At 41.7% G+C, this 18,042-nt stretch overlaps 2 protein-coding genes across 2 annotated transcripts; one reads left to right on the top strand and one right to left on the bottom strand.

Annotated features, from left to right (window-relative positions):
* Positions 1-2,183: 2,183 nt before the first annotated feature.
* On the bottom strand, positions 2,184-10,546 carry dgke (diacylglycerol kinase, epsilon). The gene is made up of 11 exons (XM_005737344.1): positions 9,850-10,546; positions 9,224-9,383; positions 9,012-9,131; positions 8,764-8,907; positions 8,516-8,673; positions 7,470-7,518; positions 7,238-7,351; positions 7,009-7,080; positions 5,401-5,528; positions 5,182-5,293; positions 2,184-3,228 (listed from the first exon to the last, which is right to left on the bottom strand). The coding sequence occupies exons 1-11, from the start codon at positions 10,299-10,301 to the stop codon at positions 3,007-3,009; spliced, it is 1,731 nt and encodes a 576-aa protein (XP_005737401.1). The 5' UTR covers positions 10,302-10,546; the 3' UTR covers positions 2,184-3,006.
* Positions 10,547-13,525: 2,979 nt separating this feature from the next.
* Positions 13,526-17,120, top strand: cunh17orf67 (chromosome unknown C17orf67 homolog). The gene is made up of 4 exons (XM_005737345.1): positions 13,526-13,662; positions 14,734-14,834; positions 16,086-16,205; positions 16,928-17,120. The coding sequence occupies exons 1-3, from the start codon at positions 13,608-13,610 to the stop codon at positions 16,200-16,202; spliced, it is 273 nt and encodes a 90-aa protein (XP_005737402.1). The 5' UTR covers positions 13,526-13,607; the 3' UTR covers positions 16,203-16,205; positions 16,928-17,120.
* Positions 17,121-18,042: the final 922 nt, after the last annotated feature.

Below are 18,042 nucleotides of genomic sequence, written 5' to 3' on the forward strand. Positions count from 1 at the left end.
TTAATGTCACAGTCATATCTCCCAAACAAGTTCAATAGCCGCGCTAGCATCACAGGGAGTGCAGTTCCTTGAATGACCACTTGAGGCTCTATTCAAACGAGAGTGCCGTGTTCGAGTGTCCAGCTTTGCCGCAGAAGAAAACACGTTCACAGCTTGATAGAAAAAATGTGGAGGGTTTCATAACAGCTGTGCAGCGGGTGAATTTTATTAAGGCTTATAGTTTGCTTTGTTAGCGCTGTAACAGGTGGATGTCAACACAGACGGCTGTAAACAATCGCTGTCTTCTAGACTTTACCTCAGATAATCGGATTAATGCGATGGAAAATGTAGTTACACTGAGCATGTAATCTTTTCACTGCAGTTATCTTACATATAACTTAGCTTGCTGCTACAGTCCATCCAAGGTTGTGCTTCACTTTTTATAACTTAATTATATTTTTTTAAATTTGTAAATAAATAACAATAATAATAATTTTTAAAAAGCATGTCATAATAAGGGCTGTTTTTTGCATGTTGCACTCATATTTAATTAATAATTTAATTATCCAAATCTAGATAGCAGTCGCTTCAAAACAAAGCACTACAGATTCAACAGTAAAGATCCTAAAGTGTACAGAGAAAACTAAGTCGACCCCCTATATCATAGGGGGAGTTTTTCCTTCCCACTGTTAGCAAGCACAACAACAGTGGGAAGGAAAAACTCCTTTTTAACAGGAAGAAACCTGCAGCGAGCAGCTAGGTGTATGGGGGGAAAGACAGGACAAAGAACTGCTGTGGAAGAGAGCAAGACAATGATAATAATAATACTACTAATAATTAATGATTAAATGTAACAGTCTTTACACACAGAACTTGGTAATCAAGCTAAAAATGTGGCACTTCACCCTCTCATACAAATATGGTGACTTCTGGCTCAAAATAACCAAAAAGTCAAAATGCTAAAATTTAGGTGACATGACAGTACCAACGTCCATATTTTATACGTTTGGTAAGATTGAGCTAAAGTTACAGAAACGCTGGTGGAATCAGCAGTCTAATTCACGTTTCATAATATTAAATTTTAATGGAAAATATGTGTATCTGATGCAGCCATGACACCCACTGCAGCTGTATTCAGCTCCAAGCAAGGATGTTGGCATGTTGTTCCTGCCATGTTAATTATGCTAATTCTCTATAAACAAAAGTATAGATAGAATTAGCATCATGCTAACATTTCTCAGGTTGTGTTTGGAGTTTGAAAACTGTAGCTGAGCCTGAGACAGACACTTAGTTTTACTGTTTTGAGTATCACATCATGATCTGAAGTGCTCTAAATCAACCAAACATTAGGATTCATTGGAGATGACTTTCTCTACAAAACTGTAGTGACTCCTACAAAAAGCAGGGTGTTTTCTCTATAAATATACTAGAAGCATGATGCTAGCGTGGCTAAGGACCTAGTGGCTTTAAAACCCTGTCACATTTAAGCAGAATTCAGTGCAACACAGACAGCTCTGGTAAACATGGATGACAAGGTAAAAGTTCAAGCAGATGTCCTTGAGCGACAACATTCGCCAAACAAATAGAGGGCGATGAAACCATGCAGTTTGGTTAATTGCCAGGGAGGTGCATATTTTGAAAGCAGTAGGCATCGCGCGGCAAAACTCGTATCCCTGTTCAGCCTTCGGAGCAGCTCCGGGTTCAAAACGAAGCACTAACTAACAGCTACAGACATTCCTGAAATGACTCCTCGCAGCAGACCACCTCAAACAGCAAAACACAGAAACACAAAAGTCCTCCTGCAGAAATTCTGCTGAGTAAACAGGAATTAGTATTTCACCTGAAGATTACATGGATACGTACATGCGTGTAATGATCCTAATATATACGAAGACCACTCTATTATCCTGTCTACAGAAATACTGTCTTAAGTGGGCCACCTTGTGGTGACTTTTGGGTTAATGGGAGCATAATCTCAACAGCAGCTATTACGACGATCGGCAGTAACATCAAAGGTCAACATCCTGGGCAGTTTAAGGTACTTATCAGTGTAAATGCCAAAAAGTGCAACACAAAATATGTAAACAGGAGCAAAACAGAGGAAAAACAACGGTTCAAAATGAAGGCAAAATGGACCCACTAAACTACGTCTACTTGGCAGTACTTCCCAAACAGGCCTCAGCAACTCTGGCTATTTCCTGTAGCTCATACAGGAATGTCAACCATAGTTTATACAGTTTAACGTATTATAATTTAACAGTTTGGCAAATGGCAGTGCACTTTAACGTAAACACTGATGTCTGCTGATTGACAACACACTGCGGTTTTATCAGAGTCCATGCCCCATCGAGTCCACACATTTCAAAGCCTGTGTGACTAAAAACCTGCCAGCAGTGTGACGATGAGGATCCTCAAAGACGATAACACATTTGACACATGAGCCACTGGGGCCTGCCAGCAAACGCAGGTCTTTCACCTTTTGTGCTTTTTGTGGAATACAAAATTTGTGGGAAATAAAGCATCAACCAGACAGCGCAACCTGCTGTTCTCTCAACAAACACAACGTCATCACCTGCTGTTGATTTAAACATGGCTTTTAGGGGTCGGTTAAACCTGGGCAACCTGTTAGAATGGCTCACCGATACCTGCAGGGCAGCACGGAGAATTCAATTGTAAATACAGAGTAATAAATACAGTATCGTCGTCTATAGATTATCTATGGCACGGAGGATCAGTGCAATTAAAGAGCAATCTGTCCAAGGAGAGACTGCCTGAGCTCTGAGTTAAAAGGGGAGTGTGTAGATAAAAGACCGAAGAAACAATTCACGCCAGCTCAGTAACAAACTAATCTTTCTCCGTCTGTGAGCTCTCTGAAAAGATTCTAAATCAAAACGTTCTAATCATCACGATGTGACTACAAAGACCTCGGAGGAGGAAGACTAATGCAAAGGAGGGAATAATGCAAACTAGGCAGAAATAAGTAACGAGGATAACAAGAGCTTCACGTCACACGATGTTTGCGGCGGGTCACGCTCGAGCAGACGCCGGCCCCGCCGCCCTGGGTGAGTCGTGAGGAGTTGGGCTCTCCGTCTCAGAGGCGCTGGTTTCATCGTCATCATCGTCCGTCTGCTCTGCGCTGTGGTACAGCATAAAAGCCTGGGTCTTATGGGTGATGGTGATGGTGCAGGGACCCTGCGCCCACGGCTCTCCATCCACCTGCATGGGCATCGTGGAGCTCTTCAGAACCAGCTGGAGATGGAAGAGCAGCGCACAATGAAAAAATGTTAGCTAAATCATACATAGGCCTATAGGTTAGCTTAGGCCAATCATTCACAGTCTAAATAGCGATCAAGTATACATACTGGTACAACAGTGGATGCTCATGCTAAACACGACCAAATTTTTAAATCTATGTATATAAAAGTGATCACTGTTTCAGGTTTTTTTTCTACTATTGGCTCTGTAGATGACCATATATAGCACACAGGCACACAGCTCCAGATGTGAACACAGATGTACAAACCTTCTGTTTAGGAGAGACAGCCAATCAGAAGAAAGTTGACTTATAGGGAGACATGTATAAGATAAATAAGACTTATTTTGAACTGTGATTAATGCAAAGCTACTCCAGTAGAATCCAATAATACAAATGTGTAGCTAAGAAAAGGTTTACTTTATTACCTTTAATAATAACAACTCAACGTGAGACTAAAATCAGTAACTTTCATCTTTGTTTTTTTTCCTTTAACAACTTTATTTCAGATCAGATTGGCAACAGTCCAGTTTAAAGCTTTCCTCGCCATTAACAGCCTGTTTTTTAAATCAGTATTTATTTTTTATATGAAAGATTTTATATGTATTCTCTTATTTTTATTTTTTTTTGGAAGGTATGTGTAAGTGCCACCCTAAAGTACCTTCAGAGTCCACCAGGGGGCTTCAGAGCAAGCTTAGGCAAACACTGGATTTGGCCATTAATAGCAGTATTTTAAGCTTTATTTCTAATTCTTCTGATTGAAGCCTGTGAGAGCAAACAAAACAAAAAATGTTACTGATATAGATTATTTTTCTTCTCATCTATAACTCTGTTCCTCCATTACCTACACCCTCAGTTAGCAGCGATGCTTTTAAAATGTATTTAGTTAAATATGTGAGATATTCAAATACCAGTAAAATGAGTTTGTTGTTGTGGGTACACTCTGGAAGCAAAGTCAAATCCACACAGATGTGCGCCTTTGCAGTTTTTACAAAATGATGTTTGAAAGTAGCTGCTGTAATCTTAAGGCTTTACACAGCAGGCGTGTAAAATCTGTGCAGTGCTGGAGCCATTTATTCTTTTTTTCCTTTTTAAAAAAAAAAGTGTTCTTGGTTTACTTTTTTATCTTGGGTTACTTACAAGGTTTATTTTTAGGTTAATAATTGCTTAATTTTTTGTTTTGTATCTTTGTAAGTCAGACAGGAAAAACTGTAAGGCCATTTTCTGTAAGTAAAACGACTAATATAGGACCAGCATGCACCGGGGTGGGCCTGTGGTTTTTTCCAGAGCTGGAGAAGCAGCAGGAAACAACATAAAATGGATCTTTGTTTGTTGCTTGCCAAACTGGATAAATAAACCGTAAAACACAACTTTCAAGTTTTGGACATTGGACTTTTTTTTGCCTGTGTACAAAATATCACCACATATGTGAGGTATTCAAATACCAGTAAAATGAGTTTGTTGTTGTGGGTACGCTCTAGCAGCAAAGGCAAATCCACACACAGGTGTGTGCATTTATAGTTTTTACAAAATGATGTTTGAAAGTAGCTGCTGTAATCTTAAGGCTTTACACACCAGGTGTGTAAAATCTGTGCAGATATTGCACAAAATAAAATTATTCTCAACTCACTCCCTGATATCATGAAATATGTTCAAAAGCATGCATCAGGATATCTATTCTGCAATAACGCATCGCTTTTTCACTACATGCTTGGTGTGTGAAGGCCTTAATTAACAGTGAATTTTTTAATGAACGCTCTTTATGTCACAATGTAAAAGGAGAATGAATGAAGGTGAAATCAATCGAGGGTAAATGGACACATGCAGGAGCTCAGTAACAAAAGCCTAATCAGATTAGTCACAATTAGATTGGATTGAGGCGAATGGCAGTGAAAAGTAATTACTGTCGTTCTGCGTGGCCAGTAAATGAGGTAAACAGGAAGCCTTACTCTGACAGTGTGAGCCTGTCCCAGCCGTACAGGGTTGGCCAGCTTGACCTGGATCTGCGCACAGTGGAAGGAGCCAAATACACCCACCACCTCCAACAGGCCATCATCCAGCCTGCAGAGACAGGAAATAGCATGCTTACTTTCCATAGTAACCTGAAGCAGTCGGTGCCAGATGGACCGTTTATATTTTCCTGACCAATATGCTCTTAAATGACCTACCGGGTAGGGGGGCACGGTTCATCTCCCATACCCTCCCACAGCCTGCAGCCTCCGCCCCAGTAGCCGATGTTACAGACTATGATGCCCTCCAAACTGGGAAGCTTCACCCTTTCCCCATCCAGTTCCAGCTGTGGCAGGAACACATGCAAACACACATAAATGTTTCACAAATCTTTATGTGTTATAAAAAACATTTTTTAATAAGGATCTCTCTTACAATGTCTTATATTAAACAGCTGTAGCTACGATACACACTGATCGAGACATTTGTCAGTAAAACCACCTCAAAATGGGCAAATATGTCTGAAAACGTTGATCAAAACATAGAAAACATCAACCAGGTAAGAAAAACGAGACAGTGCTGACTATAAAATATCTAATTTGTTTTTACACATTAAATAAATAAATAAATTAGCTTAGCATTATTACTGGCAGCACTGGAAACAAGGCTCTTACTAAAGTTAAAATAGACATCTTTACACCTGCAAAGCTGAGTAATTAACACTTCTTGATTCCGAAATGTTGAAACCTATAATTGAAAAGCTGTCAGGTTGTTTTTTTAACCTTTGCATTTTCATTAAAGTGTAATCAAGACAAGTGTGAATTTTGATTAAAGCTTGGCTACATAACAGCACCAAAAACATCTAAACACCCATTCAGCAAACTGTACGGGATCTGATAAAGAACTGGATTACTGCACAGCGTCTTTGGGCTCTGTGACAGGAGACTCTGACTAATCGCAAGTGAGCAGAGGACTGAAGGATTCAAATCCTGTGTGAAGATAATTATTTCTAAAGTAAATTCACATGTTTGTATTTTGGAACAGTGTACTTTCTTTTCATGTCTCATCAGAAGCTTTTGGACCGACTTGGCAACACTGGGACCAGTCGGCTTATATACAGACGCTGTTTTAATTTTAATTTGGATATCTGCCGATACCGATATGAATCCGATATCGTGTTTTTTAATCAATAAAACTGTTTTTTTAATATATTGCTGCATTTTGTATAAGATCATACTCAAGTTTAAATAAACAACAACACTAAAACTATTCTGTTATATCTGTATGTAAAAAATACACTGCACCCAAAATATTTCATAGTTCAGCAAAACTGATCAATCTAATAAACTTAAACCTGCACCATCCTCCCTATTCTGGTATTTTAAAGAGTCCTTAGCAGAAATATTAAGCAACCTAACTAACAGGGTTGCAAACTCCCAGCAAAAAAAACAAAAACAAATACACACAGCCGCTCTATCACGTGAACACGCTGCTCCGACATGCTACGGTTATGAGCCGAGTTACGCCATGCCGCAAGTTTTGTGAGGTGCTTTTTTGATATTTAATGGATCGGATTACATTTTTTTATTTCTCTCCGATATCCGATCCAGTAATTTACGTCAGTATCGGACCGATACGTAATATCGGATCGGTCCATCTCTAGATGAGACACTGGTTTCTCTGCCCCCTGCTGAAGTCACAGGACAACCAATTCACATTTATAGAGAAAGCTTGATATGGCAGTGACTTACAGTGACTCGGATTCTCTTTATGAGCTTAAAACAAAATTTGCATAATGCTTCATCACGTGCACAAGTCCACCGTACCTCGATCCTCTTATCCAGATCTTTACATTCCTGCACTAAACAATCTCTGGTGCCATACAGGAAGTACACAGCCTGTGGGAAGAGGAAAGTACTCATTACTACAAAATGAAGCTGCATCTTTATGTCTCTACAAAAAAACAACAAAAATAACAAAAACAGTTAAAGGATTAAGAGGTTTTTGCATTCATATTTAAACCCTGAGCCTGCTTTGTTTATTCAAATTACGGACCTTGTTGATGATGCGGCTGGAGAAGAAGGAGGGCGTTTTCTCACGGTGTGCATGGAAACTGAGCGCCATCAGAGCGTCGGGCCCCACAGAGAAGTAGTTGTTCATGGACAGAACCTGAGGAGGAAATCCAACGTCTGCTTTATAGTACAGCTGAGTGCTTCCGCGGGTCAGGCATTGACATGTCACGAAAGACATCGGTGTTCATCAATCAGCACAGAGAGAAAAAACTCACCTTTGGTTTACGAAAGTAGACGCCTTTTGATGCTACCTGGACCTTCCATCTGAAAATAATCATGAAGGTGTTTAGCGGAATGAAAACAAACACAAACGGGTCAAAACGTTGGATTTCAGGAATCAAAGTTTTATTTCTATTTGGACTATTTACATTTCCTCACGTCTCGGTACTCATGCTGACTGTAATAACATTACACAGCTCTAAATTTTTAAGCGTAAATGATAAAACATAAATGTCCTTTTCATTTGTAATTCACATGCTTTTGAAAGTGCAGCTTGTGACATCAGATCACAAGTGGAAAACATTAAATCCAATGTAAACAACCATGAGGACACAATGTGACCCAGCCACTCAAACCACTTCTCGAGGTCAAGTGAGACGCATTTGACCACATCTGATTTGCAGTGTAAATGACTACAAGCCCACACCACTGACTGAACATGAGCTACAGCCACCTGATGACGACCCTACAGAAGGCCCCAAGCTGAAACATGTTATCCAGTAAAGTTTTTTCATATTCAGCAACTGTTGCTGGAGTTCTGACCTTTTCGTACTTTACCCTCTCACCCAAGTACCTCTGGAAGGAGGCTAAATTGTGCCAGAAACCGAGGTTTAAGTTTTCTATGAGAATAACAAACGCTGTACCCCTTGATTTATGACCTTAGTAAATACTTTCCTGATGAGTTCATGGTTATGGTTAAAGGTATGGATCCTATTCAACTCAAAAAGGACAATAAAGTAGGGTACATCTTAGGGGTTAGCTAGTGGATGATCATGATGTTGAGGATCGACAGTGGTCAAAGTGACTCACCAATTAATTTCCTAATATAGAAAGAAAATGTAAACACTAGCCGTCAACTAGAAGACACATCTGACCGCTTTTGTATAGATATAGTCGCCAAAGACACAGGACACAGGGTGTTTTAATTCCCCAAATACCTAAGAGACTACAGTTTTAAAAAGACTGGTGAACCTGATCAGTCTGTTCAGGCATTTCTGACTGATCCTGAGGAGTACCTGTCATCAGTATCAACACCGCTCACCTGTCCATTTTCACCACTTCAGCATCAAGGATGTTACGGAGAACCTGCTCCACGGGGATCTCTCCAGCATAGCCAGCTCCCCAGCCTAAAGTGTTAGAGAGGTCATTTCCTGTCCCCAGAGGCAGGATGGTCACCCTGGGGATGAACTGGTCCTGGCCCTGACAAAAGAAAGTAGAAAAGTGTCAAAGCGAAGAAGTAATGTGTAAAAGAAAGATCGCTCTTTTTTCTTGAGCGCAGAGACGTCTCACCTTTAGCTTCATAGCATCGATGGCATCGAGCACCCATCCCACTGTGCCATCACCTCCACACACCAGCACCTGGACACTGCCGGGGGGAAGGAGGGTGCACAGCTGGAGGGCTTTGGAAGGAGTCAGCTGAGATAAGTCAAACACCTGGAGGTGAAGCAGAAAACAAGATTAGTTCCAGGATCTGAAAAAGAGCAATGACAAAGTTTGCTCTCACTGAGACAAAAGATGCAGGCGAGCTGCAAGCTGACCTGCACCGGGTTGAGGAGGGTGCGAAACTCCCCCAGCAGCACCTCCCCCATGTTGTTCCCACTACGCGTGTTAGCCAAGACCAACACTGGAGTCCAGCCGCTGCCACAGGAAGAGCCGAGCTACAAGATACAAGCAGAAAACGCATTTTTAAAACATCTCCGGAGCACCCGACGTAGGAGCACTATGACACGGCCAGTCGTGACTTCAACACCTTGCTGTACTCGTCGGGGTGCCTGCGGCGCAGCTTGTTGACACGGTAGAGGTAGTGAGGGGGGATGATGAGGTTGTGGAACTCGCCCAAGTCGCACACGTCTCCATCCGTCAAGCTCTCCATGCAGTCATCGTGCACTGTGGTCTGGCACCACACACACCTGAAGGAGGAGCAGGGGGAGCGAAACTATAAGAAAGGTGATGAAGCACATAAAAAGAAATACTGCCAATGAAAGGAAGACCCTGAACTGCTCACAAAGCGGGGCATGAGTGTCATGCTGAGGTGGGGTCTTTTAAGATTGAAATTTCTTATGTTGAACAGCAGCAGGAGCCCATTAGAGGTGGTTCCGTTATTACATGTAAACCCTAAAGTCATGTTGAGTCGTGAGAAAACCCAGATTTAAATTTCTAAAGAAGAAGAAATCGATGTGATTAAAAACCAATCTACAAATATAAAAAAGACTAAATAACCACAGTAAAGAGTGAGGTCTTTTATCATCCAGCTCTAACTCAGGAAACTTGATCATTTTTCTTTTAACTCGTGGGTGTAAAAAGAGGCTTTTGGTTGCAGAAACACGGCTGCACATCTGTTGCATCCCTTCAGCGGTTCTCGTCCAGCTACGCTACCTGAAGTCGCAGAGCTTCGGCTGGGTCCCACACTGCTGCTTGCATACAGCACAGTAACTGGCCAGAGGCACATTTCCGCGGACCCAGCGATGCTCCATGGCTCCTTCGGGGCTGGAGGGGGCCATGATCTCCTTGCAGGACAGGCTGCGGTCGGCCCGGCGCAGGCACTGCTCGTCGGCGCACACGCCGCAGCAGTCGCAGAAAGCGCCTTGCAGGATGTGCTGGGAGCACACGCAGCAGTAGGTGGGCTTGTTGAACAGGTCGGTGTAGTGCCAGCCGTGCTTGCTCTTGCGAAAGAAATCCTTCATGTGCGATTTCCTCTTGGAGCGTTGTGCGCTGCACCACAGCGTGATGATGACCGGAACCACGACGGCCACGGAGGTCCAGAACAGTAGAGTCCACTCCTCCCGGGAGCCGCAGTCGTCCTGCGCCTCGTCCCCTTCTCCGCACATCGCTGCGGGACCGTGGCGAGACGCTAACGAGCGGAAATCAGTAGAAGGCAGATAAACGGCACCTAAAGGAGACCGGACACGCTCCACAGCTCCACGCGACGCTCATGATCACAAACACTAGCCGGAAGCTGGTTCTGAATCCAGCTAAAATATATTTTCTTGTATAGGAAGGTGTAAACAAGAGGACAGAGATATGACGTTAAAACCACGAGCCACCTCCTGATAGAGCATCAGCAGAGAGTTTTCACATGACAAGATGATCAACCCACGGAGGAAAAAAACGTCATGACTTACATACTGCTGGGTAATTTCAGTAATAATGATTCAGCAAACTAAACGCTTATAATAGATGGCACGAAGCACAATGTAGGCCTACAATATTTGTAAAATGTTTAAAGTTTTATATTATAGAAGTATTTATCATATTTAAGGAAGCAGGGTGGTTTTCGTGGTTAGCACTGTTGCAAGAAGGTCCTGGGTTTGAATCCAGCATCTCTGTGTGGAGTTCTCCCCGTGTCTGTGTGGGTTCTCTCCGGCTTCCTTCCACAGTCCAAAGACATGCAGTTAGTGGGGTTAGGTTCACTGGTGGTTCTAAAATTGGTCGTAGGTGTGAAGGTGAGTGTTAGTGGTCGTCGGTGTTTGCCCTGTGAGGCTGATGACCTGTTCACTCAGTAAATGTATTGTGTTTCATTTCACCACTGGCCGTCCTCATGCTCTTGGTCAGCTGTGTTTGGCATTATAAGGTTAACAGTACTTTAAGAGGAACTGGGATCCCTGAGGGGTGAGATTATTTTCCGTTTCCGTTGGAATGTGAGCGAACACGGAAGTAATTGAAAGTCGACATCTCACAATTCAAATTTCATCTCTGATTCAGCTGCCCCGGCTTGCTAGCAGCTGGTTATCAGCACGCATGCGCCTTGCGAGCGCAGAGCGCATTAGATAATCGCGTCGAGAGAACAGAAAGCTCTCTGGGTCCCGGGAATTAATCAGAGCAGTAACATTATGAGGCCGTAATAAGTCCACGTGGTTATTAGGACACGTGCATTAAGTTAAACGTGCAAAGGGAGTCGCGAGGAAATGGTAACAATGACGCACAATGACGTATTCCATCGAACGTCAGCGGAGGCACTCCTGTACAGCAGCTAAATAAATATTAAGGGTTAGATTAGGATGACCAGACTTCAGCAAACTAAATGTAGGCAGGGGAGAGAGAGTGTGGGACACTTTACCCGTGATGCTCAGAGATATTTGAAACTAACACAAAAGTTGGATTTCGGGGACAGAATCGATTTATTTCTCTCTGAGAATAACGTTTAACATTGTTCATAACTGTATTTTAGCTGCTGGTTTATTGAGTTTCGTTAGGATGCATCTGTTTGTATGCTACGGGCGCACCCGTGAAACTCAAATAACCGATTTAACAAAAAAAAAAAGAAAAGAAAATAGGAAACCCTGATCCATAATTCTGCGAGAATCACATTCAATCGGCTCAATCCAGTTTCTAGAGATTTCCCATATTTGCTGCAATTGCACTTCCTTTTCTTTGTGGCAGTTTTTTTTTTAATGAAATAAAATTTAAAAAAAACCCTCTTAACTTTGCTGTGATTCAGATTTTTTATTTAGCGCAGACATCGTGTAAGGTTAAGCTGCAGGGGTAACTTAACATGGAACACCGTCCGAATGTGTGTGACAAAGGATAATGAATAACAACCCTGCTGAGAACGGCTAGACTGCTACTTCACCTTAATTAGTGACTATTCAGTCATATCACTGGTGTTTTGGAGAGTAAAAATTTGAAATGCAAAGTGGAAAAACTGAACGAGAAAAGGGCAGAACATGCCGACTGGTCTCCAAATGGGTTAGACGGTAGAAACAGCGGATCCTCCACTTCCCATGATGCCGTCTTTCACATGTCCGGTCATCGTGGTTATTTCCTCTGACTCGCCTGCTGCGCCACACAGTACAGACTCTATTCACAGGTCAAGCAAAGTGACGTTTCAGTGTACTTTGTGTGGAATATTCTTTAAAAAACAAACGCGTTTATTTAATAATGTTGTCTTACAAACATTTTTTTTTGTTTGTAAGAAAAAAGGCAGAAAGAAAGGGGAAAATAAAACGTAGTTAACAGACGGATACATGTAAATATTATACTATGAATGGGGTGCACAGCTGGTATGACATAAAAATATAAGAGCATCTAAAAACAAGACTATAACTATGCATATGACTATGCTTGCAGCACCATCTAGTGGACAGACTTTTACCTGCAACCTAACCTAACACCTACGTTTAATACATTGAAATAGACTTATTCTGCTTTTCCTTGTTTTTACATCTTGGCTGTTCCTAGGACTGCGTTCTTCTGGACAGAGAGCTCGGATGTTGTTCCTGGGATCTGCTGAAGCCACTAGCCCAGCTTGGGGGTCACTGCACTGAGCACTCCGATTACCACTGGGACCACTGTTGCCTTCACCCTCCACATCTTCTCCAGCTCTCTCTCTGTCCTTGGTACTTCTGCTATGGTCGTTTTCCTCTGCTTGTCCACTACTACTATGTCCGGTTGGTTAGCCATCACCAGTTTGTCTGTCTGTATCTGTGAGCTAGACCCCAGCCTCTATGGATCTTGTGCTCAGAGCTTGTTCCTGTGCTGCCGTGATTAGTGCCTCTGTGCTGTCTTTCAGACCAGCCACTGCTAGGATTGTTTTGCTTTTGTTTATAGCCTGGATCTTGTTTGTCCCATTCAGCTGACGTGCCTCATCTCTGCAGGTATTTGGTGGTTTAAGACTGCTTTTTCTACTTTTTGCTCTATATGATGTCACTGAGAGGATACAGAAGCTCCGCCCAGCTGGCATGCAAATCTTCTGTTTACATGGATTAACTGATCATAACAAATTTGTCTTAAAGGGGGAGGATCTAAAGCAGCTTGTTTCAGAAAGAGGAGGAACTGATGGGGTCTACAAAAAGCTCAGCATACGATAATATGGATAATTTTTAACACTCAATCATGCAAAACGACACTGTTAGGGTACAATAATAAAAATAAGGAGCTGTAAATTAGTTAGTTATTCACAGGAACTGTTCACCTTTAAAGCATTAATTGGTAAACTATATATCTTTACATGTGCTAATGTGTCACTAATATTTACAGTTTATTTGAAACCTTGGTAGTCTGAGGCAGTGTGTTGTGGCCAGAGTCAAGGAGGAAGCAGAGGAGGAGGAGGATCTCCTCTTTTCACCCCCTCTGGACTCTGGTCAGGACCTCAGAGTTGAGAGGGCTCAGGCAGGAAAAGGGCGAAAAAGAAAAAGATGAAGAAGCTGGTGGTGTTTTTGCTTTGCGTGGTCCTGCTGACCATTTACACAGGTAGGAAATTCTCAGGGAATTGACGCATGGAGGACAGTGACCTGTCACATCAGAACACCTTTTCAGGTGCTCTGCGTCTTGTTTTTTTGCAATTGTGAGCGAGCTGGTGTAGTTATATCCTTAGACGTTGAAGAGTAATGCATACCATTGTGGTAAGAATAAGTTATTTTTAGGGTAGTTTGCTGCACCTTCCTTTTGTTGTGGTAGAAATATTTAGATAGATGTGCAGAAGATCTTTATTTGTATTTTTAGCCCAATCTTTTTGAAACACTGTTGTATTTTATAACAATTGACTTTTGGCCTGATTTAAGCCAGAAGACTTACATGTCATCAGAATGGTTTATTTTTGTGGCAATCCACAGGTGGACATACACCGTGAGTATTTTTGCCACGTTGCTCTGAGGCTCCAGGCAGCACCAGCAGCTCAGGCCTTGTGTTGACAGAGTTTCACAGCAGCTCCCTGTGGCAGGAGAGGAACAGAAAGCCTGCTGGGGTCACATGCTGCATGGGCTCGACTCCCTGGGGAGCGAGGGGGCTGAATGGGCACTTTGTTACCTTCCACCAAATACCCTGCTTCCTAATGCAGGCCCAGGCTTAGAGAGAGAGGGAGACAGAGAGCCCTCACTGCTGTGTGTGTGTGTGTGTGTGTGTGTGTGTGTGTGTGTGTGTGCCTGCCACTGGGGAATAAACAGCCTCACATAGACACTAGCTAAATAGATCAGGCCAGCCACAGCTCACGAGCAGCAAATAGTGTGAGAGTTTTATTTATGGGCCTGAGTACAGCTTTCAGTGAGAGGAATGCTATTATTATTAACCACAACTTAGCTGCCAAGAAAACAGATGTCACAAACAAAATATCTTAAATTCAAAGCAGGCAGTTTTAGTTCCTGAGTCTAAGAATAAGCAAAAACAGAGGAAGCTGCCAAAACACAAACACTGACTCACATCTACAAGGCAAGAGCAAAACAGTCTTATCCTAACCTGCTAAACCTTCTTCTACAGCACCGAAAGAAGTCAACGTAAGTAAACATTTACTTCCAAACTCTTATCTTTACATTTTTTTCCCTTCAGATGCAAACCCCATAATCAAGGAGAGCGTAGCTAAGCAGCTGCTCCGTACCAAGAGGCAGGACCGGCCAATGAAGGCTGGCTACCCCGATGAGCCAATGAGGGTAAGGTCCACTCAGAGCAAAGAGCACAGTTAGTATATTGGAAAAAGCACAGATTTAACCAAGAGTATTGAACCTCTTCAGTTCTGTTGCAACAGTTTGTGCTGTCCTGTTTGTCAGCAGGATAAAAGCCGAACATTGCAACACAGTGTAAGTGCTGCAAGCAATTTAAATTTTGGTTTTTCTGGTAAATTTGAGTCCTGCTCATGTCACTCGTCCATATAATGAATTCATTCTGTGTGTGTTTTAAAGCTTTTAGTTATAGTGTTTAATCACATTTATGCGGGTTAAACAGTTTTAAGTTGAAGATATAAAAGCATAAGCAAATCTGTCTTATCACTTTGTTTCTAGACCAGTCAGCACTGACTCAGGTGAGGAGCTTTGCAAAAGCAGTATTTTTAAAACATTCATAGACCTTCAGAGAACATTTAAAGCGTGTTACAATATTTTATAAAACATTTATTATTATTATTGTTTATAGTCTGCTTAGAGATGGTAAGCGTTAAAGCTTTGTGAGTGTTTTTATGAATGAATTTTTAGAATTTTTGTACATTGCAAATACTTTTGATATCACCTCATTTTATTAGTCTTTGTTTGTTTAGTGTAATTTAGTGACTCTTCCTGCATTAAATCACATGCAAAATTAAAATAAGGTCAAAAAAGGTCAAGTGGGACAAGAAAAATATATATGTTGAAAAAAATTAAAATAAGGTAAAAAAAACAAACAAATGAAAATTAAATAAAATATAACAAATAAATACAATATAATTCCATCTATTGTATAATTAAAGGGAATTTTACCTAGGATCATTTTTCAGAATATATTCTATGTGTATATTTATAATAAACTGTGTCATTACATATTATTTAATACAAATGGTACCTGTAAAAGAAAAACAACAAAAACCTTTGACCCTTTCTCTGTGGGACAAAGAGAGCACGGACACAAAGGTCCGAGTCACCTAATCTAATTTACAGGTTACAGCTGAGACTCTGAGCTTGTCGGTTCCTGTCAGTACCTGAGCTTCTTAAAGTAATCTCTCTGAAAGCACGTGCACTGCTTTTATTACATCCCCCAGCTCTGTACAGGACACGTGATATCGCCCTCGGTTTACTCATCTCTGTCATTTTATGTTGTGCTGTGTTTCAGTTTGCAAAATGAGCTCCAGCATTTTTCTTTCGTTGTTTCTTTCAGTGTGCACTCATCTTTCTTTTGGTTCGTCTTATTCAATGATGTCAATCTTCTCCCTGCAGGAGCATCTGCTCCACATGCAGGCTCTGGATCTGAGGGCCCGGGAGACCAACCTGGAGCACTGGCTGAACCCTCACTGCTACCCACGCTGCGACAGAAACTATGGACACCCGGTTTAAAAGGTGGCAAAAGTCGCCCGAAGTCTCAACTTTCACTTCTAACCCTAACTGCAAACTATTCATGAGTGACTACAGCACAGTGCATCTGCACAGCAACAGACCCCTCAGTTTTCATCTCAGTCACCTTTTTAGACACCTTTTATTCCCTGATGGCTAAAGCCCTTGTCTCTTTTGAACTGAATGACTTGTTTCTGTATTGGAAGTTTGTCTCTGCTGTTGTGTTAGTGCTCTTCCTGTTTTTTGCGATTTTATCAAGACTGTTTGGCACAACAGGAAACCTCAGAAAGCTGTGAGAAAATATCTCACAGCCAGGGCTCTTTTCTTTGAACACTATTAGTTTTCTTGCTTAACTCTTTTCAAAAGTCAAACTGGCTCACTATCAGTGGTTAAGAATGACAAAATCAGGCTTATTCGCCAGTTCTGAGTTAAATTGTGATAACGCCAAAGTGTCACTTTGACATGAAAGAGGATCTGAGTTCCCTGTGATAAAGTTTCAGTTAAGGGTGAAGTGATGTCCATGTGGTTTGGTCATAAAGATAGTAAACCAAGTTTGGTGGCCTGCTTGAATCTAAAACTATACCTGAATATTAGATGTTAATATGAATATTAAGACTGATTTGTGCCTCACTTCACAGTACATATGGATTTAAGGGGATATAGAATTATTTTTTTTAACTACACTGACAAACTTGTTTTTAATCTGAATTTGTTTTCTCTCTCTGCAGTAAAAGGCCTGCTGTGACTGACTGACCGTGGACTGAAGCTGGAGTCTCTTTTCTCATTATCTTTCAATCTAATGACCAAAATATGCATGTGTTGTATTATTTCTAGAGTGAATTCTTTGTAATTTGCTCCTTTACGCCTTTATTTCTGTAGCTGCACAGACTGAAATTTGTTAATGAATAGAATAAAATAAAATAAAATAAATCATAAGCTCCAATAAAGTTGTATTTATTTGTTTGAATAAGAGCGAGACTGCAGACCTGCATGCAGATCTTAATCATTTCCTTTTTTCTGAAGACAGTCGACTGGATTCTGGTTTCAGTGACATAAAAGTTTTAGCGCCTCAAGTTATTTGCATATTAGATGGCGTTTTTTTTCTCTGCTTAACACCTTGAAGCGGAGGCAGGCCAGAATGTTTTTTCCTTAGCCGTGTTCGTGCGTCTAAACGCCCCCTTCACACACCTTTCCCCCCGTCCTCACGCTTTGCTTTACAAAAGCTCTAAGAAACATTTTATTTCGTTTTTGGGGAAATGAAACAAACACGAAGGATTTTGCTGTTCTGATAAAGTATATTTGTGTGATAATTACCGGATTTCAAACTTGGATAAACTGGCTGACCGGATGCATAAGACTAAATGTGGGACAAAACGTGCGCGCGCAAGACGGCAGTCCACACTTGTAGCTGACAGAAAATTGAACACAAGCACCATCGTTCACCTGACACAGGGCGAAGGGAGGCGCACGCCGTGAACAGGTCGCCACTGTGACACCTCAGAATGACCAGTTAACCTAACGCGCATGTCCTCGGGCTTTGAGAGAACACAAACTCCACAGACAGTCGTTCAGAAAGTTTGAACCCACATCAGCCACTGCACCACCCGCATCATGTGGAGGACATATACAGGCCTGCTGTATTCGCCCCCCAGTCTGTTTACGTACAGAAATTACGAATGAAGCCAAAGAGGGTTTGTTTTTGTCATATTTTTATAGGCGACATATGTATGTTTTATTATTATTTTATTCTAAAAACCGATAAAATTGATTGTTAATGACCCCACCCGTTTTCCTGTCTGACCGCGTCGCTCCTGATTTTACGCCACACACGTGCGGTGATTGA

The sequence above is a fragment of the Pundamilia nyererei genome, unplaced genomic scaffold, assembly GCF_000239375.1.
Source record: "Pundamilia nyererei isolate P.nyererei 1_Seehausen unplaced genomic scaffold, PunNye1.0 scaffold00075, whole genome shotgun sequence".
NCBI lineage: Eukaryota > Metazoa > Chordata > Actinopteri > Cichliformes > Cichlidae > Pundamilia > Pundamilia nyererei.

Coding starts and splice junctions, on each gene's coding strand:
- dgke (XM_005737344.1), bottom strand. CDS start 10,301: ATGTGCGGAGAAGGGGACGAGGCGCAGGACGACTGCGGCTCCCGGGAG. Junction 9,132..9,223: donor ACCCCGACGAGTACAGCAAG/GTGTTGAAGTCA, acceptor TGTATCTTGTAG/CTCGGCTCTTCCTGTGGCAG. Junction 7,519..8,515: donor GAAGTGGTGAAAATGGACAG/GTGAGCGGTGTT, acceptor GATTATTTTCAG/ATGGAAGGTCCAGGTAGCAT.
- cunh17orf67 (XM_005737345.1), top strand. CDS start 13,608: ATGAAGAAGCTGGTGGTGTTTTTGCTTTGCGTGGTCCTGCTGACCATT. Junction 13,663..14,733: donor CCTGCTGACCATTTACACAG/GTAGGAAATTCT, acceptor TTTTCCCTTCAG/ATGCAAACCCCATAATCAAG. Junction 14,835..16,085: donor ACCCCGATGAGCCAATGAGG/GTAAGGTCCACT, acceptor TTCTCCCTGCAG/GAGCATCTGCTCCACATGCA.